Below are 27996 nucleotides of genomic sequence, written 5' to 3' on the forward strand. Positions count from 1 at the left end.
GTTTAAAAATCTACTTTCAGTTTCATAACCACATTCAAAGAGCTGTGCTCTTCCTCACATGCTCTGTCTGTGAGGTTCGCACCTGCCTCGCTACTAGTATCAGCAAGGTGGTACATTTTGTAGAAAACATTTTCATTCTTGGAGCTCTACAACCAGAACAGTTAAAACAGGACCAGACATTTTCAGTGGAATCTTCCATTCAGTAATGGGCACGATTTCTGAAGACATCAGAAGACTTCTAGAAGGTACTGGTTCACGTCACATTAGCAGTGTAGTTTTAGAATGTGTCTTTGAGAGTTCAACAAGGCAGATATTTACCTACAAAGTATTACTAGTATTACTATTAGTAGTATTATTACTGTTAGGACTTTTTCAACTATAGCTATGATTTAAACCCTAATTAACAATGAATTGTGGTGCTTGAAAACATGGTCATCTTGTTAGTCTAAAACAAATTTGGTCTGCAGAACAAAATGTAATTTTTGAATGTTGCATTCATTACTTTGTGAAGCTGCTCTCTGATTCTTCTTCGTATCTTCATCTTTAGCTATTGTTCATTAGCTGCAGCGTAGCCATTTACCGTTAAAATCGTCTCACTGACAGGTGCCTTAAGAAACCGTTCTGACCTCCTATGTTGTATTTACTGCAACTGTGTGTAGAGCAGTATGTAACAACTATTCTGGTGTTGTTATTACAGTTTTCTGACTATCCCAGATGAAAATGTTTGGTACACTGTGATCATCTATAAGGGATCTTATTCATCCAGACACAAAGGAAGCCACTGTCAGTTGCACATGCTGACATTTGTAACATTTGCATTAACCAATCTTCACAACTTGATCTTTTGGAGAGCTTTTGCATATTTTCAGGACATCATTTAGTGTGGAAAATATTTCACTATGACACTTGAGCTGTTTAATTTTGCGTCCTCTCCCTCTGTTTCCCTCTCTGTTTCTCTCTCTCTCTCTCTCTCTCTCTCTCTCTCTCTCTCTCTCTCTCTCTCTCTCTCTCTCTCACTCTGTCCGTGTGTGGAAAAAAAACTATAAAATTGTTTATAAAATTGGTGGTAGGACTATAGGTAACATGATGGTGTGTGTGTGTGTGTGTGTGTGTGAATAATCTTTTTCAGATTGTGAACTGTTTGTCTCAAGCATTCTACAGGATGAGAACCTGAGTAGGCATGCTCGTGAAACAAGGGACATACTTCTGAACAACTTTCGAGTTGTTCACAATAAGTAGGAGCTTCTGTTGCATTAATAATTCGACTGGTCTTGTGTTATGAATCATATAATTATATATTTCAAGCAATTTTTATAGTAACTAAAAAGGTGAAAAAGCCATATATAATCCATGTCTGTTGTTGTTGTTTTTTGTTTTGAATAACACTACTAATTAATTAGAAATAAATCAAACTGATTAAAACAATTTTATTTGAAAATTAATAGAAAATAAACTTTTTCAGTGACCTGTTATCTTTGGAGAAATGTCACTGTTCTTACTAACAGTACAAAGAAACATGTTAGATGATAAGACAGGAAGTTCATTTCTTATTGTTCTTCACGCAGTGATGGAGAATGCATCATTGCTGTGCCAGTATGGTTTTCATTGTGGTTTTGTGGCATGCAGTGCTCAAATTTGGTCTTTCGTGCAGCAGAGGAAGCATTGTACTGCTTCTAGTGTAGTGCAAAGCAGAATTCCACAGCCTACGCAATAATTCTCATTGTTTGAACACAGCGCATTATAGACCAAAGTCAACTGAGCCCCATCTTAGCATTTACACTAGTGAGTGTATGACACAAAGCTGTGTGTAGTTGGGGAAGTGTTTCAAATCAAACATAAGGAATTCATTCACTGGCTGACATTTTTAGCTCTTGTTGATGTTGTTTCTAAACAGGAATTTCCAAAAGCCCTCCTCTGGTGTTTCTTTTCTCAAATAAAATGCAAAAAATAAAAACAGATTATTGTATTATTATTAGATTATTGTAATCACACCTACATACCTTTTTGATCCAGTCTACTTAAGAAATGTTTAATTTAGTAATTTTGTATTTGGTGACAAGGCAGATGACGATTTTATCAATTTATCTTCTCATGATCTCTTTTAATTATTCAAATCCAATCATATTCTGTCTTGTTTTTCAGAAATCCACAGGAATTTCCCTACAGATGTAAGTTAGCGCTTGTTATTTTACTTGTTGTTTGTGTAATGGCATTTTGTTCTAGTGGCTATTCATAGATGGATAATTCACCCTGATTACATGCCAGTGCTGGCTTGTTCACTCAGTACCATCAGAAAGTCTTCCTGATCTGAGTAGTCCCTTGTTCATGCACATTTTTTTAACTTCCACCATTAATCTCCATATGTGTCATTCTCACTTTCCAAATGGTCTGTGCTCTTGTGCTGTTGTCCATCTCTCAGCTGAGTTTAGGAACGAGGACAGTTCAGACGACAACCGCAGCTCTAGCCTGGGGCGGTCTGCACATTCTGATGACCTGTCTGTTGCTTCGGACTACCAAGAGGATGCTGCGCCTGAATGTGAGTTCTCACATTGTGTTTCCATTTGGCTATGATGTTAGAGTTGGTCCCCATTCTTGCACTAAAGCCCAGTGATTATCCAAATATCATCCTCCCTAGTGTTTATATCTGGACCTCAAGATGAAAGTGTACACCTAAAAGATTTCACCTCCTGTAATGCTTCAGTGACATCTCAAAAATGTCCAGTGATAGTGTTTGTGTAGAGCATACACTATCAAAACTGTAGCTACAGTAGCAGATATTTAAACTGAATGTGTCCTGCATTTCCCAGTAAACAGGTCAAGTTAAAGGTTATGATATAACTTTAGACTTTCTGTATAGCGCTCAAATGACATCTGACATAGATATGTGTAGATAACCTGTAAATGAAATCAGCTTATAGAGTATATGTGCAAGATGTACCTAGCCTCTTTAGCACATTGGGGAACACTATCTTTGAAGGATGTTGGGGGTTTATTGGGCAGAGTAATGATTAAGTATAGTGTGGTGGAGGTGTTTGGTAACAGATCACCCTCTAGTGGATTCCCACGCCTGTGCTGAATGCCAGTAGGATACGGAGAAGGAGATGTGGGGTGGGGGCTGGGAGTTGTCGCTGCTGGCTGGGATGGCTTCAGCAGAAAAGGGATGACGAGCGCCCTCTAGTGATAAGAAAATTGATTTGCTGTCATTGAAGTCTTCCATTTGGCTGAGTTGTCTGAGTGCTGGTGGGGCTTCCCGGTTGTATGCCTTTGTTGTTTGCCTGTGGGCATACTTATGATTGCAATATTCATGTCGTTCTTTCTGAGAAAGAGGGAACACTTTCACAAGTTGAAAAATATAGGAAGAAAAATCACTGAAAGAAAATTTGAGGTGCATCAGGGGAAGGTTCTAGCGAGTGACACATGGAGAAATGATGGAAAGGAAGCTAGAAAACCGTGTATCTCCTTGCGGCCAGAACCCAGTTTACACAGAGGCTGCACTAGCTGTTGCTGCAGGCCAGAGCCATGACTGATCATCATCCCTAGTCACTCTCTTCCCAGCTGGGCCTGAAACACAACCCTGTACCTGAGGGGCTGTGTCTAGGCCCTCGCTCCCCTGATCAGTCATCTGCCATCACAGGCTCTTTTTAGAGGAGGGAAGAGATTGCAATTCCATTTGCTTGGCCAGTTTAAAATATGTTGTCTGCTTAAAACAAATCATTTTAAACTAATTTTGTGCTCACACTTGTCTAGAAATGACAAATACTGCTCACCATTTTTAAACAGCTTTTGATTTCACCAGAGAAAGGATATGAGAAAGTATAATGTTGGTCTCCATGTCTCTCAGAAGAAATCAGTGAGAAGCCTGAAAGGTCACATTAATCTCTACTTAAAAATATTGCTTTGTGCCCTAGAATGAAACTGTGAACATCCCACTATCACAGGGTTCAGAACTTTTTTTTCTCCAACAACTACATTTATTTAGCATCTTTATAATTTAGGAACAAAAGTGTCAAGACTGTGTGTGTTCTTTTGATATGACTGCAGAAAAAAGCAGTGTTAGTGAAAGGGGAGTAACTTGGATGGGGATTCATATCATGTCACTCTTTTAATAAACGTAATGACCAGAGGGGGCAAGTGCAGTTCAGAGTTCATGTTTAGTTCACCAACAGGGAATCTCACATCGAGACCTTTGGGAAACATATCAGAATATTAGGAAATTAAACAACGGAAAGGAATACAGTTATGGAAATTGTGTTTATTCACTTAAATGTAGGATGTTGTTGTCTTTTCAATATTCAGTTTCACTCATTTACTATATGTCCTCAATAAGGAAATTCCATGCTGAGAACTGAGGAAATAAACCACGTCTTTCCTTTTTCTTGGTTTGATTAAAGCATAAATATAATATGCTTTATATAACGGAATCAGCCACTAACCCAAGTTGAATAAGTTGAATACCTCCCAAATTGACATATTCAGAGTGAGTCTATCATGGTTCATTGTAAATATAGTTCAGACATTTAGTTCTTCCTCCTTCAGCGCTTCAGTGATGTCACTTGGATGTTTGTTTGAGGAGGAAGCAGAGCGCTTGCCTGGCTGGCTGGTGGGCGGAGCCAGTGTTATTTCATTTAGCGAGGACTGCCTCCTCATCTCCAGAGAGGAGCCTGACACCAGATTTGTTATGGTTGACAGGAACAGATGGGCGCTCCATTGTCAGGGCCCCTGTCTGTATGGTAATGTGAACTGCGTTTCACCCGCAGACCGCGCAATTGACCTGGCCTCGCCTGCCGCCTCTCCACAGCCCTGTCTGGATGACAGCAGTCCTACAGGCTGCGAGGAGTCCTGTGACACAGGAGATTTTCAGCCTGGCCAAGTTTAAGACAAAAAGAAACTGGCACATGTTCGCACTATAGGATTTTTATATCTTAAACATGAGTGGTGGGTTTAAGAAATGACACAAATCTAAATGAAAAATGAAAGAATAAAAGAAAAAATATATATTTAGTTTTTTTTTAAACGTATGTTTTCGTCATTCTGTTCTCTAAGGATGAGTTCTGTGTTATTCCCTTACCTCTTTGAGTTAGTATATGGCAAACACAGTGTGTACAGTGTGGCAGGTTGCGGGGTGTGCATGTGCTGAGGTGCCTGGGTGGTATCAGCCTCTGCACATGGCCTGGACCCCTTTGTGCTCAACTGACTGATTTATGCTTTGAAACAAAAGCTGCTTCCATTGCTGTTATCTCAGTGCACAGTGGTCCTACAGCACAGCTGAAGAAACCAATCAGAGGGTAGGAAAGGACTCGCAGCTCTGTGGAATCTTTACCTTAAATTAGATCAAGATGTAAATTTGATTTTGTCAGAGGATTACAGGGCCCAAATTAATGGGTGTGTTTGTTATTGAATTGATTATTGTAATTAATCCCAGGAGAGTTGAAAAGAGGTTTCATCAATGATGTTCTTAGCTTACCAATCAACTTTTTATCTGTAAGACTAAAGTGAATGGTTAGTGTGTGTATGTAAACGTGCATATGAATCTGTTATTTTCATTATTATTATTTTACTGCTTCCAGATCCCAACCTGCCTCTCTGGTTCTAAATATACATATTCCATGCCATGTCATGGATCTGCACTAGAGGACTGTTGACTGCTAAAATGACCCCAGTGGGTGCTGTCTATACACTGTGGGCTGCAGGTTGGCTTGGAGTTTCGGTGTTTTGGTTCAGACTGCTGAACCCTAAGGTCCAAGCCCATCCTGGTATGTTTCTAGTCTTTGAGTGGAGCTTCCTCCCTCCTGTGAACTTTTGACCTGTGGGTGTTGAGCTGGTCACTTTATGACCTGTCTGAACTCTGTCTGTGACGGCATTAATGACCTCCACTCCTATGGCAACAGCACAGGTCAAATGAAGTTTCCTTAGGAAAGGATAATTTGCTTGACAGGAAAATTTCACTACTGAAATTTCCATCTCTGCTTTCACCCATCTATCCATTTTCAATTCATCCATTGATCCTTCCATGTCATGGTTATACTTCCATCATTCTTATTTGCATGTTGAGCAATATGGCAATGTGTTGGCAGGATATCTGCTAGGTTGGGTAAATGGCTGCTGCAGCAGGGACTCCAGCTCTTCTGCTTTTCCTGCTATTTCCCACCCTCTCTTTCCCTTCACATTAATGAATCGAACACTGAAACACATTTGAAGACTCAAGCATTCTAAGTGCATCACTGCCACATAAGTTCAAAAGTTCACTCCACTCCCAGAAGGCTTCTGTGCTGCTTGAAATCTGGATATTTCTCTCTCTCTCTCTCTCTCTCTCTTTCTCGCTTTCTCTCTCTCTCTCTCTTTCTCGCTTTGTCTCTCTCTCTCACTCTCTCTCTCTCTCTCTCTCTCTCTCTCTCTCTTTCTCGCTTTCTCTCTCTCTCTCTCTCACTCTCTCTCACTCTCTTACACTTTCCCCTTTTTTATTTCCTTCACTTTCTGCCTCTCTCTTCCTCTAACTCTTTTGTTCTCTCTTTTCTCTCTCATGCACTCTCTTTCTCACTCACTCAAATACACAGTCTCTCTCTCTCTCTCTCTCTCTCTCTCTCTCTCTCTTTCTCTCTCTCTCTCACTCACACACACACACACACACACACACACACACACACACACACACACACACACACACACACACACACACCAACAATACAGTCTTACCAACAATTTTGCAGTCTTATTGCTTTTTCTTCCCACACATTTACCAACATGAGGACTTTTACTGTGGCTGCAGTGGTAGTATTTTTATTAGCCTCTCACTGTGCAAATCTGAAAACACATTTTACTGTAATTTCCATCCATTTTTGTGATGTTTTCTTTCTTTTGTGGGCTTATAGTATACAAGGTAAACTATCAAATGTAAACAAATGTAAACTGTCAGCTGTACTGTCTGTGCACACCCCCTTTCCCATCTTGTAAATGAGAATTTGATTTTTCTCTCCACTGGATTCCATTTCTAAAGATTGATGAAGTTTGTGTGCAAGGCCCAGGTGGCCTGATGCTTTCTTAGGGAAATAAATGAAGACCGTGGAGGTGTGTGTGTCTGTGCACACCAGAAAGGCCTTCTGTTCCAGTGTTCTCTCAGGGTCTGGTTTGAGTTTTAGCTCAATGTCATTTTGGCACTCACTATAACTGCTGAGCTGGTCCATTATGGTTTTGCAGTGGAGATTAACTGTGAGTTTTTTAAAAACCTTTTTGTGCTCTTTTATGCACTCAATCTATATACTCTAAAAATTTTCTGGTTGACTATTTTATTCTAACAAATTTGTTTAAATGAATGACTATGTTTTTTTTTTAAATCACTAATAACTATTTTAAAAAGAATTCATTTGTTTACTAATGCATGACAATGTTGCTTTCTTCACAAATTTCTCTGAACAAACTCCTCTGACAAGAACATTGCCTGCTGCATCAGTGATTTTTTCGGTTGGTAATAGTGTTAAGGCACACAGTAGCAGTGTTGTAGATTTATTGGAATTATCTAGGAATGTCTAGGTTACACGTATTTTGGTATATTTATTAGGTTTAGTTAGCAGAAAGAGACAACCTTTGGAACAAAATAGACAGTGACCACTGGATCACGTGATTAGCCCTGCGATCAAGAGGGACAAAAGGCACCAAAAGCGGCCAGGAATGAAAGGTGACCACGATGTCACGGCATGCGCCTTTACCGAAGAGTCATTCTTTATAGTGTGAGAGTGCCTGGCTGCTGTCCAGCCATGGCCAAGTACCGCCAATACAAACACTTCAGTGGAACTTCCCCTGTCTTCCTTCATTTTCGCAGAACAGCACAAGTGGAAAACTCACTTTAATATTTGCACTTGAAATAAATAAAATCCAATTCATCCAAGATACAAAAAATAGGTCACTTTGCATTTTTACTAGAGCACGACTTAAAAAAAGAATGCAGGGCTGATAAAGTTCTTTAAGTTCATATCCAGTAGACTCATTCGGTGAATTAGTTAGCAGTATAGCTACCGCGTCGTGCACCGAGCAGCAGCCAAGTCTATAATTATACCTACTGTCCTGACTACAGCCTTTAGGACAGCAGAGTTTGGACAATATTTGACTTTGTCTCCTAGATGAGTTTGGCCTGTTACTTTATTCGGAATGGTTTTATAGAAATGCTTTCTAGACGTTCTGAAACTACGTAAGAAAAAAAGGCTATTTCAAAGTTATACGAATAAAATAATCTATACGGGTCTACAAGAATAATTTGGTACATTGAGAAAAATGCTATATCAAAAAACATAGAAACGATTAGAGACGATTAAACAACAACAAAAAATTAAAACAGAACTAAAAAGTGAATTACAAGACAAACTATATGTTTCTTATCTTACGCTGTACTGATACTGTACTGATACTTAAACCAGCGTTTACAGCTACAACTATTTTTTGTACTTTTCTAACAGAATCCTGACTGTTTTAAAATTAACGCTGTACACTGTGAGCGCATGAAAAGACTTAAGCCTATTATTGAGTTTTTTGTCTTTTTGTTGAGATAGCCTATTTGTCTTTGTATTTGAGTTTTTTAGTGCCTGTAAGCTATAGACTGTCAGTTATAATTCACATATACACTAGCTTGTTCGCTTTCTTTGTAATGACAGAGGACACGCGACAAAATTCAAGTTTACTTTATTACAGGAGAGTTTGCATAGCCTAATCAACATTTATATATATATATATATATATATATATATATATATATATATATATATATATATATATATATATATATATATATATATATATATATATATATATATATATACTAACTTGCTTTCATTATTTGATTTTGGTTGTTTAAAGCATGAAAAAATGTATAGGCCTATTATTATTATCATTATTATGCTATTGTTATAGGGCCGATTACCTTCCAGCGTGTAAATAGCAGGCCCGTGGTAATACCCTCCATGGACCCAATCTAAAATCATAAATGTGGCTCCTGAACGTTCAAATGCGGAACGTTAACGAGCACGTCAAACTTTACAACTCCTGTCACATTCCTTTTCTGATTTATGCCGATTATCACGCGTCTTTATTTACCTTCTTCGGACAACCGACACGTGTCTGTAGGCATAATCTATTTTATACACATAAATCAAAACACAGGGAAAACAAACAAAAAAAGAAATACTCAAAAATACTAAAAATTTGCACATTAACTGTTATTCATTTAAATTAGGAAATACCTAAAAAACAAACAACTGACATACAAAAGTTTGGGTTATTTCTGTATAATCTTCAAATCAGTTCTAATCTTCGAATGCAATTAATTTTAAAGTAATTTTGTTTTATTTATTTCATTTTATTTTAGCATGATCCCGTTAATAAGAGACACATTATAAAAATGAACAGGCATGCACATGTAGTTGTGGAAAAGAGACTACTATATTTATGCCTTTTGTGACTGGAACTTATCTTTTGAACTTATCTTCAAACAAAAACAAATCTTTGCACTTAAATTCTTTAAGCTTCCTAACAACGTTTTTGTTTATATTTGTGTACCAACACAAAACTAACTTTACAGTTACATTTCACACTGCAGTCGCAGTTTATGTTCCATATTAGATGTGTTGCAAACTTTAATTTTAAGAAGAAAGGCGTATTTATCAAAAACACAGTTGTTCTTACAGTTAATCCTTGGTCAGAAACAAATTCCTGCTGGATATTTAATAATAGATCAGAGTGCTGTTAAGTTTTCACAGTTTTCCATGTCTCTTTTTATCTGTAGTGGGGCAGAGTTTGTCACTTGTGAGCTTCTGTCTGCCACCATGGGGTTATAGTAGGTGCAGTTAAACTTTTGAATTGATGTCATAATGCATGGTAGTGAAATTTACACAGCCTAGGCTCTTCACAAAGGCACTTTTTCTATTGCCTCTCCAAAGCGGTGCAACAAAGTCTGCCCTTATTTGGTTGTTTAAAGGCAGTGGGGGAAATATAGCAGTGATTCTGGCACTCTACAGTGTTTCCCTGGTAACCCATGAGGCTAACCCTACCCCACTGCAGCCTTTAGAAGGGATTCGACAGAACGTTGTTAAGCTCTGGACTCCACATGAAATAATGTGGAAATAATGAACTTTTTGCAATTAAAAGATATCAGCCCTAGTTGGTGTGTAAAACTGAAGGAACTGAAATAGCTTCATTGATTTCCACATTGTTTTATTCCTCTCTCTCTGTCTGTCTTTCTCTCTCTGTCTGTCTCTCTCTCTCTCTCTCTCTCTCTCTCTCTCTCTCTCTCTCTCTCTCTCTCTCTCTCTCTGTGTCCATGGCCCCACTGCCGATGTGTGCTGTGGAAGCAATACACAGGGACCACTGCTTTGCCTTTAATGAGGAAAAATGTGTCAATTTGCCCTTTGCTGTATGCAGTTTGAGGATTGGCTTGGGGGGAGGGGCTGTTTAAGCCTGCCTTGAGTGGATCCTTTTTCCTAATCAAGTGCAGTGCAGGAGAGTACAGCAATTCCACTCAACTCTCTCCCCGATCAGCATTCCTCCCCAGCCTCCGTGATGGCCCCTGGGGACCCCAACGCCTTCTGTTTCACCTCATCGGGAGAGTTCAACCTGAGGTCATCCTCTGGCCCCACTTGCTTGCGCGCAGTTGGATGACACACAGAAAGGCCGGCAGCCTGGCAGGGCTATCTGGCCTCCCTGAGAGCCAGCTCGTAGTGTGGGATTTATAAAGGTTACATTCTCCATGTGGATCTAATCATATACCTGCCTGGCTCATCTCATAGGGGGGTCCTGATTTATTCTGCGTGTCTCACAGAGCAAGTCTGTTTTATAGATTGAGGTGATTGTGCCCGATATGTTTAAATGAAAATAATTGTGCACCTGCGACCAGAATGCACTGTTTTTTTTTAAGCATGAGTTAACGATTTTTCAAGTTGATGGGCAAGTTTGAAAGAGATGTGTGTTGTGTGTGTGTTGTGTATGGACTGGACCACCCAGGAAGCCCCGAAGGCTGCAGCTTGCCCTTCCATCAGACATTTGCACTGGTTTGCACATCTCATGGTGGTTCTTATTGAGGAACCACCTGCTGAGGTTTCTAGTAATCGGACAGTATTACAGCCTACACAGCCGTAACAGTAATACAGCCTGTAATGTTTCCCTGCACCGCGATGCATCTTGTCTCTGTTGTCTTTATTAACTTGCTCCCACAAATATGCTCCATTTTCTTTTGCCTGCTGCCGTCTTATTGCGTGTTTGATCACTGTGGGACAGTCTTTGCCTGTTTTAACTAGGAAATCTTTGTAAAGTATCACAGTGTAATTCTTGCCACATATGTAGCATATACATTCATACCTATCACTCCCTGTCACTGATTCAATCCACCCTCCTGACTGACTTGTAGCCAAACTGAAGTAGAAAATAATGGCACAGAATATTAACTCCCTCAGGCCACAATAACATCAATCTCAGTTTTATAGCATGATCAACCACTAAGCCCATAACACCATGCTGAAAGCATAATAATAGGTAGATGAGGGAGGGCTGCTGAATTTACAGCTTAGATCCACTCTGTTCGTGCACATCATAGCTGTACCAAATAACCCTTATTTTATTGGTTGGTATATTGTTACACACCCCTAAATTATTATATTTCACAAATGTACGCCTTTTTTTGTCACTACTCATCATATCTGGCTTCGATACTGACTGCTTCTTGACTTCTGTTTTCATGAGCAGATGTGCCGAATGAGTTTCTGTAGTGCAGCGTGGCTGTCAGGTAACGGAGCGCCGGGGAGGACGTGGCCTAGAGCTCTGATTGCGCCCCGTGCCACGGCCAGAGTGACAGGCTGCGATGTGGCACTCGAGGGCCCCACCATGCTGCTCTCGTGGCACAGCCCGCCTCCGCCCCCGCCTCCGCCCAAGCCTCCACCTCTTAGCTCCCGGCTCCACCGCTGCCGTGGCACTGACGAACGCCGCCATGTGCAGCCCACTCACTGCCTCGGCCCCCACCAATCTTGCCTGCCACGGAGCAGCGGTGGTGCCATGCATCACGCTGCCGTCTCTGCCAGCAGCAGAGAGAGCCCGGGGGAAAGTCATTAGCTTTGTCTCGCTCCCGCTCCTATCTCCCTACTCTCCTCCTCGGCGTGGGGCTCTGTTTACGAGTCCGCGAACGAACAAACAAACAAATAAGCACTTCAAATCTTAGACCTGGATCTTATGCTGGTTGGGAAATGTTTCATTCTTTAAAAAACCTTCACTAGTTTTTTTATTAATAGTTTTACAGAGTATTGTAGTCTTTAGGCCATCATTGGCTATCTTTGTCCCAAGCATCCTTTAATCTGAGGTTAAGTAATCTGTGTGTTATCAATTTTAAGAGAGTTTGATGCATGTACTTAAAAGGGCCACAGATAGTCATTTCAAAAATCACACTAATGTATTGTGATGTGGTTTTATTTTCAAATAATTGAATGGAGAAAACATCCATGTCTTGCTGTGATGCAGGGCTGCTCAGAGCAGTGATGGAAGGTGCTGAAATATTCATAGACACCCTTAGCACATTTAAGTGGAAATGATAAGCACAATGCTAATTAAAAGAGAGGAATGCTAGTGGAGAAAATTACAAAACCACACTGTTCTGAATAATTAAAAATGCAATTTATAGCTAAAATGAAAATATGAGTCACCATGATGAATTTAATTTGCATTTTTTATGAAGGCTTATTACTTAATTCTGCAGAGGAAAATCATGGTTTGTGTATCTTTTGAAGCTTTTTTGGGAAAGTTTGTTTTTTGTATTTTTCTTTTGCATTTAGAAAACCAAGAAGCCGTAGAAAGAAAGTATAAGGAACCCATCACTGGCATTCGTTCTTTTCCAACAATGTTGGCACTGTCAGTTCTTTGTTGTGCGATATTTACACACATTTCAGCTCCTATTGGTTTGCTAAGAAGAGGAGGCTGAGGTTGAATACTGTGTTTAACCAATCAGAATCTTCTATGGAGGGGTGGGATCAGGAATAGAACAGTGTGGGGTTTTTTTCTGTTTTTTTTTTCTGAAGGTGAAATTTTAGGTTACACTGCTACCCTGTGGAAGAATAATGGAACGTGGTAGCCCTCCGCAGTCGCTGCTTGTAGATTTTGAAAGGTTGCTAACCTATGATGGCTGTAGGCCTCTCCTTCAGATCTTTCAGCTGGTGCTCAAGAAACAGGGTGCCACTGTAAACGCAGGTCACTCTGAACTCTGTCATGAGTCAGAAGGTGTGTGAAGATGAGAGAGTCCTCGGTGTCAGCTCATTTTTAGCCATTCTCACCTTACTTCTGTTTATTCTATTTCCTCTGAACTATTAACAGGGCTTGACCTCTTAGATAAATGAAGAGAAGGGAGTGTAGATGGATGAGGGGATTAAAAGGTGTTGGAACGTAGGAGCAAGAGGAAAAAAATTAACAGAGTGGTGGATGGATCATTTAGTGGACTAAGGGCTCATTTTGGAGTTGATATATCAAGAGGCCCATGACAAACAGCATGTATTGCAGTTATATTTATGACGACATCGATGTTGCTGTGTGAATAGAACAGGCTAATATGTGAGTGTGTGGAGGTGCCTGAGATCACGTGAGGGTCAGGCAACTGCATTCTCATCCGTCTTAAAAACACAGCAAGCAGAAACGTTTTTCATGCGGCGGTGTCAAACAAGGGTAGCTTTTGTGGCTGTTGCGTCAGTATTTGATTTGATGACCTAAATGAGTCGAAGTTTATTTATGGAAATAGTGAACATGGCTTGTCACCCTGCCATCACCACAAGCTTATAGGGTTGATGTAATGTTCACGTTGGCAGGGAGCTGTCATGGTGATGTTATGAAGATCCCTAATTTTGACAGCGGAACTACTGGAGGCCTTCCGCATTACAAGGTCCGGGACTCCATTCAAGATGCCACAAGTGTTAATCATGATGATGGAACGTCTGTATATTCTTTGCTGAGTAGTTGCTCAGATAACAATCTCAGTTCAAAAAGTCATATCTACTGTCATCAGTGGACTAAGTGGCATTTGAACATGTATAAATGGGCTTTAAATCAGTCTGGCGCTTAACTCAGAGGCCCACCTGTCCAGCATAACTCTGCGGCCTGTGGGGCTCATAGCTGATGAAAGCTGATGACAGGGGGAATTTCAGCCTTTTGGCCCTGTTCACAGAGTGGCACTCCTGCTGTGCCTTGGTGCCCTGGTGCCCTGCCCTAGACAACATGACTTACACTATAAATATGTCTCAGGGCCAATATAAATGTTAGTCTGCTATTGCAAGCAAAACAGAACAAATCAATGCCTTCAACTCAAATATACTTACTGAGATCTAGATATTGGGAATACGATCGGAATATTGGAAGTGGGGCTCAGCTGAGATTCAGATATGATGTGACATGTAACGTTAATCATGCCAGTCACGTTAATCCTGCTCTAGGTATTTCTGAACTGCTGGACCAGCGTAAACTACAGGAAATGTGTTGGCCTGTGTTTTTCTCAAAGCTGCAGTAAAATCTCTGACATGTGTTTATGGGGTGTATTTATATGGCCTTACTTCTGCTTGGCAGGCCTCTGCTGACCTTCAACTGGGTGATAACTGTGGTTACAGATCTGACACCATGCCTACCTATATTAGAAAATTATGCACGATTTCATTAATAGTTCAATAGTGAACTATTAATGAACAGTGAATAGCTATTACACAGTAGTAAGTAAAAATAGCATTCCATGTTTTACATTTGTGTTTATTTTTTAATCAAACAGATTTTGGAGAGATTCCCACCGTTGCAGTACAAGACCTGAGTAACATCCTTAAGCAAGGCTATCTGGAAAAGAAAAGGCGTGGTATGACTATAGGAAAATCAAATATTGATCTTATTTTATAATAGAATGTGTGGAATCTGCTTAATGTTAATTTGTTGTTTTCATTCTTTTACAAGATCATAGTTTTTTTAGTATGGAGTGGCAAAAGAGATGGTGTGTCCTGAACAATACTATATTCTACTACTTCGGGAGTGAAAAAGGTTTGTTCATTCAGCTAACATGAGAAAATGAACCAAAATCAGTTGAATTGTTTTAGTTTGATGCTGTAATATTCATAGATGTGTGTGGTCACTTTGACTTTAAGTCGTTCTAATTCCAGACAAGCAGCAGAAAGACTCTTTTTATATCAATGGCTACAGTGCAGAGCTGGTGCCCAACTTGCGCAAAGACTCCAAGAAAAACTGCTGTTTCGAGATAACTGCTCCTAGAAGACGTTCTTTCCAGGTCCTTTGAACACACACCCACACACACACTATATATATATATATATATATATATATATATATATATATATATATATATATATATATATATATATATATATATATATATATATAAATATAAATGAATATACATACCTGTATATAGTAAAGATTTTCTAAGCCAAGCCATTAACCTAACCCTAACCTCAATAAGAAAACAAAATCATTTTTGCCCTTTCATTTTTTAGACATTTGTGAGCTGAAAATTCACATAAACACTCATCGTCACACCCACACAAATACACACAAAGGCACACACAAATATAGACACGGACACATACATACATACACGTACACACACACACACACACACACACACACACAGACGCACACACATGTTTCATGTTGCTTTTTGACTCATTGCTGTGGTTGCTCAGAGTGGTGTTTGTATCATTATAATGAAGAATGCTTGTTTTCACTGAGCATAGCGCCCAACTCAGAGCTGATGGCTTTTCTCTGCAGTTCACTGCCAGCAGCCCTCATGAGGCCAGGGAATGGGTGGACCAGATCAATTTTGTCTTAAAGGGTATGTTACATGCAGTGCATTTAGAAATCATCTCTGCATATGACATGCAAACACACAGTATGAAACACATAGTATGAAACACTGTGTTTGAAACAGCTCTATTGTACTGAACAATTTTACTTAGCAGCACCCAAACCGTTGTGGCTTTCTGATCTACACAACCATACAAAGTCAGCAGCTGGGATGGGATATGCTTTGGACTTTCTATGCATTCATATAAATACCCATTTTTTTTGGGCTCAGCCAATCAGCCACAGGATAGACCTCCTCATGCGGCACGTCACGCAGCTGCCGAGTGGCACGCGCCTTGCTCGGCCTCCTCTTCCGCGTAGCGCAGTGCTCTTTACGGGAAATTGATTGGGATGCACCCCGGCCATTCTTCAGGGGCATTGATCTGGCCCTGCTTGGCAACCAGGCAGCGAGGATGCAACAGCCCATGTTACAGAGCTCAGTCACCTGCAATCAGGCTGCTGCTCAATCTGAGACAGATCTGCAGCATGCCTGCTGCTCTAAAATGGGCTCGCTGTGAGCATTTGAGTTGCGGGAAGTAATGAACACTCCAAAGATTGTTTACACTCCCCCTCCCCACCCTATGGCACCATAAAATAATAATCTACAGAATTAAATACAATTTACATTGAACTCATCATATTTTAAAAAATAATACACTGTCATAAAATAATACATCTTTAGCATGTTGTATAGTTCTACCAGTCATGACAAGTGAATTTCTTTTTTTATCCAATAAATGAATTATTTAATGTGCAGAACTGTTAATGGTTTAAACATTCTTAAAACCTTTTTTTTCTGTCTATAGAATTAGCATGCTAATATTTGTCCTGTCATTTTGCTATGAGGGTACATTGCTTTGTTTCTGGCTCCTCTTCCCAAATGTAGACCTCAGCTCCAACTTCATTCCCTTTGAGGATGAGGAGGAAGTGGAGGGGGAGGAAGAAGAGACATACGATGATATCGAGAGAGCCACCACTCCACCCCTGCGCCCTGGCCCAGCCTCTGCAGATGCCCCGACACCTGCCCTTAGTGGTCAAGAGAAGAGGAAAACCAGAATAGTAGCTGCTGCAGAGGAAGAGGTGGAGGAGGAAGAGGACATTTATGAAGTACTGCCAGGTATAAGAAAAAAATCACAGTATTTATGTATTAATCCTTCCAACTCCACCAATTAGCTGAATTATCCCGAAAAACACAGATTAGCTTCAGCAATGCTGTTGCTTGCTTAATAGAACACTGATATTGCAATATAAGGCTGAAAAGCAAAGCCGTAAGGTCTGTATACACCTTTATTTGAGTAAGGAAGATGAGGTGGATAGCTGAAAGGCTATCTCCCAGTGTCACAGCCAGTGTCAGGCGATGAAGCCGGACGGATACATCAAGATCCGGGGCCCCGAGATGAGAGCAACGGCCTGAGAGCACTTAGCAGAAACACATCAGTCTTGACTGCTGTCATTTTCACCTTTCTCAGCCATGCGTGTGATGGAGCTGAGCTGGCCACAGATGGTGGGTCAGATGACCATCTTTCTCACTCTCCCACCCTCAATCCATCTCACTCATCCTCCTCCTGTTCGTCTCTGACTTTTTGAGTTAAAAAAAAAAACGCTGAGCACGTTTAAAAGGACAAACAAGTGTTTGAGTGCTGAGGCTTTAGCTAATCAAAAATGTTTTTTTTTGCCATAAAAGGATACGTCTTATATGGATACATATTTAGAAGGAACTAAGCACAGCAGGGGGTGAATAAAGTACTTTCCTCATACTGTTTTTTTTATACCAACAAAGAACAGAACACAAGTGAATTACAATGTACATTCCAGAGAAAGGACACAGGAGGCTTATCTTAGCTATATTAGTTGCTTTATTGAGTGGAAAACAGAATCTAATTGATACAGAATCTATCTCCCTCCCTGCATGTGGGTGGCTGTGAGACTCTCTCCCAGTAAGATCGCATGGTAAACTCATGCCGAATTTGGCTATCTCAGTGATAAGTTAGTATAACTGGATTTGAACTCCATTACACAAACCATTATATGGACCATTACACAGGTCATGCCTTGCTAACTGTACAAAAGTATGCCAAACACTACTAATTTTATTTTACAGTAAATTTAAAAAAAAAGAAGAAAAGACTTAGAAAAGAACCATGTTTAGCTGTTAAGCATTGTCATGAGTGGGCAGGAACCTCAAGGCAGGTTTACAGTAGTTATTTATTTTAGCTTTTTTCCACGGTTCCTGGAAGCAGCGGCCTAGCCTGTGTCGTGGGAAGTATAGGGTTGCTGTGTGGCGGTTTTATCGGCAGGCTGACAGGGTCAGGATGGATGTGGGAGCCAAAGAGCAAGGCTATCACTGTCACTTCACAGACCGGGAGGTGCCACACCCTGAATCAATGCCATGTCTGCCCTGACACACCAACGGCCACATCCAAAATGGCACCTACCCGTTGTGTAAAAAAGTTGAGCTTTTCTGTTAATTCCACTCTTGTTATATAATACCTATATTACAGGCTGGAGAGGGGCTTCTGGCAGTTGGCACAAATGCAATAGGCTGTTCAAGAAATTTAATTGACTTAATAGACTGAAGAGATGAAAGAATAGGAGTGTTACATTTAAGCAGGGCCAAGGGGCCATTTTCTCTTTAAGTGCAGTTCTCATGCTCTTCTCTCATTTGTTTCCTCTGAACTCCTGGGCTCTTTTAGAGGATGACTTCTCGGACCACTCTGAGGAGGGCAGTGAGAGGAGCCAAAAACCAGGTGGGAGTCAGTTTCCCTCATCTCGCTGGAACTGCTCGCGTGCATATGGAAAACCTCCTTGGTCAAGGTATGACATTGTTTCCTACATGTATACTAAAGTGGGCAAGCCTCTGTGTCTTTTGTCGTCAGAATCATCGTCCCACTATGCCAATTACTACCAAGGTCTGTGGGACTGTGAAGCAGAGGGGCCTGATGAACTCAGCTTTCGTAGAGGAGACCTCATCTACATTCTAAGCAAGGTCAGTAAACGCATGCATGCAAGCACATGCTTGAGTGTGTGTGTATTCTCCCCCTTTTACTCTCGCTCTGGCTATATATCTTGCTCTCTTCATGTCTCTGATAGCTCAGTTTTCAGGTGTGTGCACAATTGATCTGTCTCTGACTGTTTTGTTGAACAATTAGAAGCACATTCATTTGATTTGGTTTTCTTTATCTTAATCTATCTGTCCACACGAATAGTGATTAATATACTATGAGCCATATGGCACATCATCTGTAGCCCTCCACGCACTTCTTTTCTCTTACGTTTTATGGACTATATTTTAGGAAACCTGTGTCAGTATATTATGCAAATATATTCTTCTTCATAGTTCATCAAAGAAAGGCAGAATGTATATGCATTATATTTTTTACTGACATTTTGTTTTTCAAATGCACAAAATTGCTTGTGAAAAATGATTTTGCCTTTGCCTGGTTTTAATACTTTTTACATATATTTGACACATTAAAGAAAACTGAATTAATTAATATTTTAAATTAAATAAAAATCATTATTTGTACATTACACAGCATGAAATATATTTAGAGTTTATTAAATAAACACAAGAGAGTTTGCTTTTAATCAGTGTTCACGTGTTTTCAATGTCAAGAAATTTAGTTATAAAATATATGGACATGATGATCCATTGTCAAACTCCAAAATATGACAAAAACCTTTTCATGTCTATCTAACATGATTTTTCTCCTCAAACATGCAATAGAAACTGTGACATAAACCAGAAATTGAAGCTAACAATGAAAGCTGGCATAGAGGTGCATTTAAATGCACAGAATTCACAGAACAATAGTTCTCAGAGATTACTATGCCTGAGAGCATGGGCTTTGTGCGCATTCAGTCCCTCTCTGGCCTTATATTGATGCTGTGTTGTGATGATGCCTTTTTGGGTGTATGTAGTCACTGGAGTACACTCAGTGGCAGGACTCTCAGTAATGGGCCGGTAATTCATTATGTGGTTGTATCACGGAGAATCGAGTGCTCAGTCATGCATGCTTCTTTATTTAGTGCCTCCTGCAGCCTGAGTGTTTACTGTCTCACCCTCTTCTTTAAATCTATACCTCCTGTGTCTTACAAGAAGAAAGGCTCAACAGCATTCAGCATTCAGTCTAGCTGTCTCAGATGTTCAGCCAGAAATCAATGTGCTTTCATTTTGTCTTTGACTCCCAACTAAGTCAATGTTATCTACAAATGTATACAGGGCATTTTAAAAACGTTTTTTTAAAGCCTAAAATTCTCTTATTGTATATTATAGGACCTTTGAATTATGTCAAAGGTAACTGAGCAGAATTAGTGGTTAATATAACAATGACACAATTAGTAGCACAGTGATACTTTATGACTCAACATTTACAAAACTGAAAAAAAAATTACATTTTACTTGCTATCTGAGGCTTACCTGGTATTACTATAAAATAGAGGCTGAACATAAGTAAACCTCCTGCCATCCATTTTAATTTATTGTCGGTCCCAGTACATACGATGTTTTATTTATAGTCAACCTTATTTATGGAACCTTCTTCGTTGAAGTGTGCCTTCATTTATTCTGCCTTTGTAAATGTACTAATTCATGTAGATTTACTGCGTTCTCCATTTAATTCCAATCACGGATCAAAATTGAAATAATTGATTATTGATGGTGATATTATAAAGAACCGAATGACTGGAGTCAATATTTTGATTATTGCGCCATTCATTAGCTCCATAGATGTTTGCTCCTCTACATCATTTGAGACAAAGCAGTGCTTCTGCTTTTATTGTACGGGTGCTTCCCTGGACCATTGACCTCATCAAATAAAATATGAGCCACTGGCTAGAACTCAACCCTACCTCTAACAGTCTCACTCATAAAGCAGCGGTCATAAAATAAGAGCACATAAATTCTGTTGGCCAGAGGCGTGCACGGGAGGCCGAGTGTATTTGTGTCAACACTGAGCATAATTACAAGGTGATAAAGACGTGTAAAGTGCTAAATCAATGGTGCTAACCAACAGGTTTTTAAAGCAGCGCTATGACTGAATGCCGACAAGTAGCAAATCAAAGGGGCAGAGAGGACCGTCACGGCAGCGGAGTCCCCGGGCTTGCAGCTTAACAGACCATGCAGATTTTAAAAAGGTTTCTCAACAGCTCTTACCAATCCACAGCTTACAGAAGCCTACAAATGCTTCTCTGCGGCATAGGCTACGTATCTGCCTTGAGTGTGTGTGCGTGTGCGTGTGCGTGTGCGCGTCTTTAGTAGCGGAACGGTCGGTGTTATCAGGGTCTGCTTAGGCGCGGGCTCTGTATTGCAGCACTTCGGTGTCGTAAAGAATACGAGCGCGAAACGCCAGCAGTGGCAAAATAAATAAACGCGGCGAGCTGCGACGCTTGCTCGCTCGTCTGAAGCCTAGCTTCATTTTCCGTCTTGACCTGATTAATTCGGCGGAGTTAATTTTGCGCAGCCTCTGCGCTTTGCTAGCAGCAGCCTGGCAGTAAGAGGCCCCGAGCTCTCGCACTAGCGGCTCCCTCTCCTCCCATCTCGGCCCCTGCTCGGCGGCGCCGCCTCGCTGCTCGCTACGCTCCAACATGAAATAGCGACTAATACTAACATCCATCTGGCAGCGTTACGCACTCGCCCTCAATCCTCATAGCTGGGGAGCGAGTGATTGCAAGAGAGCAAGATGTTCGGAGCTGTTATGCTCCCCACACTAATCACATCTCGCTCCCTTTGAAATCCACTCACGCTATATTTGTTTATTTGTCCTAGTGTTGATTATGAAACTTAATGGTAGTTTGATTCCTGATAAAAAAGATATTTCTTCTTGCATCATATTCTTGCACCGATTTTCTTTATGACATTGCCTTACTTTAAATACTTGTGACATTTTTAACATGATTTTACTTTTAGTTTTTATTATTTTAGTTTTAGTTTTTTTTTGTTGTTTGTTTCGTTGGATCTTTTTTTTTTTAATTAAATTTTTAATTTTTGGCACATTTTAAAGAAGGTGCCCAGTTACAAAGTGAATATGGCCCCACTGACATCACCTCTCAACCATGTTCTTTCCCCAACCTGCATTCCTGGATTCTAATTTATGTCCCCAGTTTCAAAGTACATGCCACTGGAGGTCAGGCCCAACACATGCCTGAATTCCCAGTAGAATCCCGTTAAAAAAATCCTGCAATGCAAAGCGAAGAGATTTACGGCTCTGACGATGCCAAACTTCTCCAGGAGCCTTTTAACATGCAAGCCCAGTAACAGCTCTCACTCTTGGGCTTCGCTGGCCTTTTCTGAGCATGCGCTGTACCCACAACTCTCCCGCCACGGGGCCCACCTAAAGGAGTCGTAAAGCAAGTTGGGACGTTGGTCTAGACAGTTATCAAACGGCCGTAAGCTATCAGCTGCCCAAAGCACACCAGCTCACTATGCAAGGCTGTGGACACTGCTGACACCTTCTGGCTAAGCGTTGCACATTTTTTTCAAGAGACTCGCGGGATCCATTTCTTCTACTTTTTAAAAAATAAATGGGGGGCTGATTTATAATGAATAAAAGGGCCAGACTTACCTTTTCTTTATCCTCTTGAAATTTGTGGCCAATGTTATTTCACTTAAAAGACATACAAATCAGAGAAACTTGCACTATCTCCAGGCATACTGGTTAACATATGAAACATGCAAGCTGATGAATCATGCTCCTAAGTCTCACTGCACAAAGAGTTTACAGATACAGACAACACATACATGATGTTTTAGGCAGTTCTCATCAACAGTGTGCGAGACAATTTCCCTACACGGGTGTCATATCCTCGCAAGGTTCAGAAAGCCCGAGCTGCCATTGTACCTGGTGGGTCACTCTCAGAGAGAATGCCTGAAGCAAAGGCGAAGGGTACAATAAAAGGGAGCGAAAGCTAAAAGTGAGAGACAGAGACCCAGCTCAAAGCCCTTGTGTCTAACCCACACCCTTTTCTCGCCTTTTCTTGCACTCCCCTCCCACACACTCACATCTCTAAAACCTGCCTCCATCACTGCAATAGACACCAAGGCGCTACACAGACACATTGAGCATTCTATTTACCCGCGGACTCAGTGGGGGGGTGAGTCTGGGGCGCTGGGGTCACGCAGGAGGCAACGGTCATCTCCCGGTCAACTACAGTAGGTCATTATTCAGACTAAGCCAATAGTCCAGAACTGCATGGCGGCTGCCCCCTCCTGCTCTGCCTAATTATTATAAATGAGAGGCCACGTAAACAGCCATCATTACAGGCACTCAGCAGCATACACAATCCACTTTAAATGCCTATTAAGTTAAAGAGCCATCAGTAATCCCCAGCGTACTTTTACTGCGGCAGCTAGTTTATTTGCTCTTCCACAGTTTTGGTCATCATCTCACACTCTCTGCAGCCACAGACCCAGTCCAGTGATGGATTGTCAAGATTAAGGGTTTTATCCTAAAGATGCATCTTTCCTTCACTCGTTTCCTATCGGTGGGTGTAAATGCCATCTACACCTCCAAAACGACTACGCTGAAGTGCTCGTCTTCCTGTAATTAAAGCCAAGCATAAATGACAAGCATTGATTACTGATGCATCGATCAGGATGTAATTATGTGATGGATGTCTGTAGGCACAAGGTTGCCACCACAGCATGCTCATATTTAGTTTGTTCTTGTTCGCCCTTACTGATGAAGAACATGGCCTTGTGTTCATGCTTCTTTGCAATATCAACCAGAAATACCCCACAGCTGCGTGTGCGCACACGAGTATACTGCTGATACACTCCAGTGCAATGATGGTGAAAGAAAAAGGAGGAGGGAGGAGGGCTCAGAGGAGGGGAGGGGAGCAGCGAGACCCAAGCGGTGGGTTCAGCGGTGGGGCAATGAGAGACTTCCTGCGCTCCATCACTCCCAAGGCCTACCTCAGTCAGCTGGTGGCCCGCGGCACAGGACTCATGTCTCATTCTTATTAGCATCTCTGCTGCCTCTGCAGAGGGTCGGGGGGGGGGGGGGGGGGTGTACGAAGGTGTGTACTGCTGTGAGCAACGGAGAAGGGAAAAAATATGTGAGGCTTAAGCGGGAGAAAGTGAATAAGGTGAATGATTAAAACGTGAAGAAGGAAGCTTTAGAATGTGGGCAAGAACAAAGCTAGGGGAGCATGTGGGGGGCAATGTCGGTATTTGGTTGCACAACATCACCACTGCTGTCTTTTTTAATAGACATGAGCCAGTCTTCGCCCTGTCACAGGCCATATGACATTCTCCAGTTAAGCCACATCTCTTGAAGGCATCATTAGCTGCCAGTGTGTCCCCCAGCTGCCTGAGAGTGATGGAGCCATTTGAATACCAGCGTCAGACTACCCCCTCCAAACCCGGGTGAGAAATAAATGATATCGGTGGCACACTGCAGACTGCAGGTGTTGTCATGGCAACACCCACTCTCGGCAGCCCTCCGTGCCAACCCCACCCGTCTCGGAAAAGGGAGTCATGCGGAGGTCAGAGGCAACGCCGTGCGGTTTTAGTTGCACGGTCTGCCCTCTGGGGCACGCACAGTGGTTTTACAGCCTCAGCTAGCGGCTGTCTGCAAAGGGGTCACTGTGGAACACACCTGTACTGGTGCTTTCACTGAGAAGAGTTGCTGTAAGCGATTTAGTAATGGTCTTCAACTGGCATTTACAATGTCTGTTAGTGTGAGTTGGAATTTGAACCGTTATAGCATTATTAGCGAATTCAAACTGAGATAGGTCCAGCTCATTTAATCTGTTTCTTATGCAACCCCCCCCCCCCCACCTCCACCACCACCAACAACAAAAAAACGTGTTCTTAGATGTCTGTGAGTTTTGGATGTGCAGAATCTGCTAACAGGAACATGGCAAAATTGCAATAAACAAGGAAAGATGAATGAAGTGATTGCGAAAACTCAGCTGTCACAGGAATGCAGTTAATCTTCACTGTCATGCATTGTGTGTTGGTAGCTCTGTTGCCGTTCGCGGTTTCTCCTTAATCAGAAACTGCTATAGGAGTGGCATGCTTTGATTTGCATATGCCTTTTTACTGCAAATGTAATTCAGAACTGCAGTGAAATGGGAACATCAATAATCATACCTTTAAGAAGCATATTTGTTAATGGAAAAGGTGACATTACTTTCATATCAAGTGGGAGATTATCTGTAGTGTTTTTGCCCTTTTCTCCTCGCTCTTCTGCTCCTCGCTGTCTCTCACGCACACTAAATCAACACTGGATGGAGACTGATACAAAACCCTCAAGTTCACGTGTAATGGCGATGCGGATGCTTGCGGCCCCATTACATTCTTCCCCCGCTCGGAATTCATTCCTCATGACATCATTAGAGCAGCTCGTCTGCACGGGCTGAGGACTACATTAGGCTCGCAGTGCTGTGCGTGCGGAGATGCTAATTACTTCCCACTCGCTTCTGCAGCCGCTGGACGGATGACAGCTTCGTCGCTTCTAAATGTACAGCGTGTGCTTTTGGAATACTAAAGCACTTTAAACACTCCGGTCACTCGCCGCTGCTCCGTCTCAGCGTTCTGCAGCCGTCTCATTGATAATACGGCCTTGGCCCGGGTCTATTTGTCAAAGACTAGGTCTGGCGCGCTCTCCACTAGTTGCTCATAAGTGCCATGACCGCTGGCTGGCTGGTGTCTGATTAATAACTGAACAGAGAAATTGCTTAGCTAAAGTAATGATGAGTTTTGAGCCAAAACTAATTAGGGGATAGAGCTGCTTTGATCAGAACCTTCCCAGAGGTGTCATGGCCGGCAAAGTGAAGTACTTAAGGCTCCATCTTAACATCTCCGTACTTGTCTTTTTCCACTTTTCTTCTTGCATAAGGTGCAAAATACACATATCTCGTCAAGGAATGGAGTTTTTTTCTGCCAGGAAATTTCAGAACTGACATTTCAGACCTTCGGAAATGCATGGGTGAATGCTGATTGTTTTTTAAGAGAAAGGAAATGACAGTGCTTTTAATAGAAGCTAGAAAGGAAATTCCTTTCTAGTTTCTACTAAAAGCACTGTCATTTCTAGTAAAAGCACTGCCTACATGTGCTCTGCTATACTGCCTGCCTCAGACATTATGTCCAATGTATATTTTGCATGTCGCAAGTCAGATTGTGAACACTGTGTAGGAGCACAGCAGCGTCAATGGACAACACAGTGCGTTGGGTGACAGCAGCATCAGTGGGCAACACACAGCGTTTACGGGTACAGCGGCAGCAGTGGACAACACACAGAGTGTAAGGGGACAGCGGCAGCAGTGGACAACACACAGAGTGTAGGGGGACAGCGGCAGCAGTGGACAACACACAGAGTGTAAGGGGACAGCGGCAGCAGTGGACAACACAGAGTGTAGGGGGACAGCGGCAGCAGTGGACAACACACAGAGTGTAAGGGGACAGCGGCAGCAGTGGACAACACACAGAGTGTAGGGGGACAGCGGCAGCAGTGGACAACACACAGAGTGTAAGGGGACAGCGGCAGCAGTGGACAACACAGAGTGTAGGGGGACAGCGGCAGCAGTGGACAACACACAGAGTGTAAGGGGACAGCGGCAGCAGTGGACAACACACAGAGTGTAGGGGGACAGCGGCAGCAGTGGACAACACACAGAGTGTAAGGGGACAGCGGCAGCAGTGGACAACACAGAGTGTAGGGGGACAGCGGCAGCAGTGGACAACACACAGAGTGTAAGGGGACAGCGGCAGCAGTGGACAACACAGAGTGTAGGGGGACAGCGGCAGCAGTGGACAACACACAGAGTGTAAGGGGACAGCGGCAGCAGTGGACAACACAGAGTGTAGGGGGACAGCGGCAGCAGTGGACAACACACAGAGTGTAGGGGGACAGCGGCAGCAGTGGACAACACACAGAGTGTAAGGGGACAGCGGCAGCAGTGGACAACACAGAGTGTAGGGGGACAGCGGCAGCAGTGGACAACACACAGAGTGTAAGGGGACAGCGGCAGCAGTGGACAACACAGAGTGTAGGGGGACAGCGGCAGCAGTGGACAACACACAGAGTGTAGGGGGACAGCGGCAGCAGTGGAAAATACAGTGTGTAGAAAATGATAGCAATAAGGAATGCCATTCTATTTCTCACTGTAATAGTCGGGGGAAGTTCAGGTGATGAACTGTTGGGAAGGACAACAGCTGGATGCATAGTTGTGGTTAGGAGATTCCTTTGCCTCCCCAAAAACATGAATCCAATCAAATATTTAAAAAGCCAAGCCAAGCAACTTTCTCCTTCTGCCTTATGATTAGAATTTAATGGGTAATTTTATTTGGCAAATATTGGCATTTTTTTCTGAGTTGCCCCTGCTTTTTGAAGCCCTGATACAGACAGTTTTGGTATTCCTGTTGTAAAGGTATGCAATTTCAACATGCAAGTAAGGAGAAAAACTACTTTCTGATGTTTTGAGGATGAATTGCTGCCTTTTCTTTCAGCTCTCCACATGTTTTTGATTTATGAGTACCCAAAGCAGATGCCTGAAGATGACAATGGATTACAGATCCGATAGTAGTTATTGTGCATAAAAGATAAGAGCAAAAATAACTTTTATACAATTGTAACTGGTTTTAATTTATTGGTCCCAGTACTTATCACCCAAAATGGAACAAATCAGTACACAATATCAAATTATTCCAAAACATTTGTGGCATTGTTTTCCATGTTTCCATTTTTTTAATTTAATTTTTTATATTTGTCTTCCATATCTCTACCTCTTTTCCTGCCTAGGAGTATAACATCTATGGCTGGTGGGTCGGAGAGCTGGAGGGCACAGTTGGCATCGTTCCCAAAGAGTTCTTACACCCTGCATACATTATTTGAGCCATTAAAAATATATAACGCAGATTTTACAGTAATTTATCCTACCAAAGCCAGAGACCGACACTGGTCAATCTTTAGGCATCTTAACACCAAATTCAGGACAAAGATTTATGACTGTTGTTTCTTGTCATATTACATCACAACAATTTCAATACATTTGCAGGCTATTTAACATATGTTATGCTACATATACAGCTAGCAATAAATTGAAGATGTATTATATTTTTCTGTGCTGGTTTGTAATGAAAACCTCTAAGTTACTACACAGTAGCAAATGCGGTAGTCAAAGTTCTCCCAGTAATGACATCTGATTACT

The 27996-nt window shown here is 41.7% G+C and overlaps 1 protein-coding gene across 1 annotated transcript; it reads left to right on the top strand.

Annotated features, from left to right (window-relative positions):
* Nucleotides 1–48: 48 nt before the first annotated feature.
* skap1 (src kinase associated phosphoprotein 1) lies at nt 49–27977 on the top strand. Its single transcript, XM_027006024.3, has 12 exons — nt 49–245; nt 1130–1235; nt 2143–2168; nt 2420–2536; nt 14765–14845; nt 14941–15024; nt 15144–15268; nt 15769–15832; nt 16730–16960; nt 18537–18590; nt 18720–18829; nt 27588–27977. Exons 1-12 carry the CDS (start codon nt 206–208, stop codon nt 27678–27680), a joined length of 1131 nt encoding a protein of 376 aa, XP_026861825.1. The 5' UTR covers nt 49–205; the 3' UTR covers nt 27681–27977.
* Nucleotides 27978–27996: the final 19 nt, after the last annotated feature.

Source organism: Electrophorus electricus, chromosome 15, assembly GCF_041902795.1.
Source record: "Electrophorus electricus isolate QZ-2024a chromosome 15, ASM4190279v1, whole genome shotgun sequence".
NCBI lineage: Eukaryota > Metazoa > Chordata > Actinopteri > Gymnotiformes > Gymnotidae > Electrophorus > Electrophorus electricus.

Bases quoted from the DNA above. Each gene is read 5' to 3' on its own strand.
- skap1 (XM_027006024.3), top strand. From the start codon at position 206: ATGGGCACGATTTCTGAAGACATCAGAAGACTTCTAGAAG. The intron at 1,236-2,142 runs GTAGGAGCTTCT...CTTGTTTTTCAG, and splicing joins TTTCGAGTTGTTCACAATAA to AAATCCACAGGAATTTCCCT. The intron at 15,025-15,143 runs GTTTGTTCATTC...TTCTAATTCCAG, and splicing joins CTACTTCGGGAGTGAAAAAG to ACAAGCAGCAGAAAGACTCT.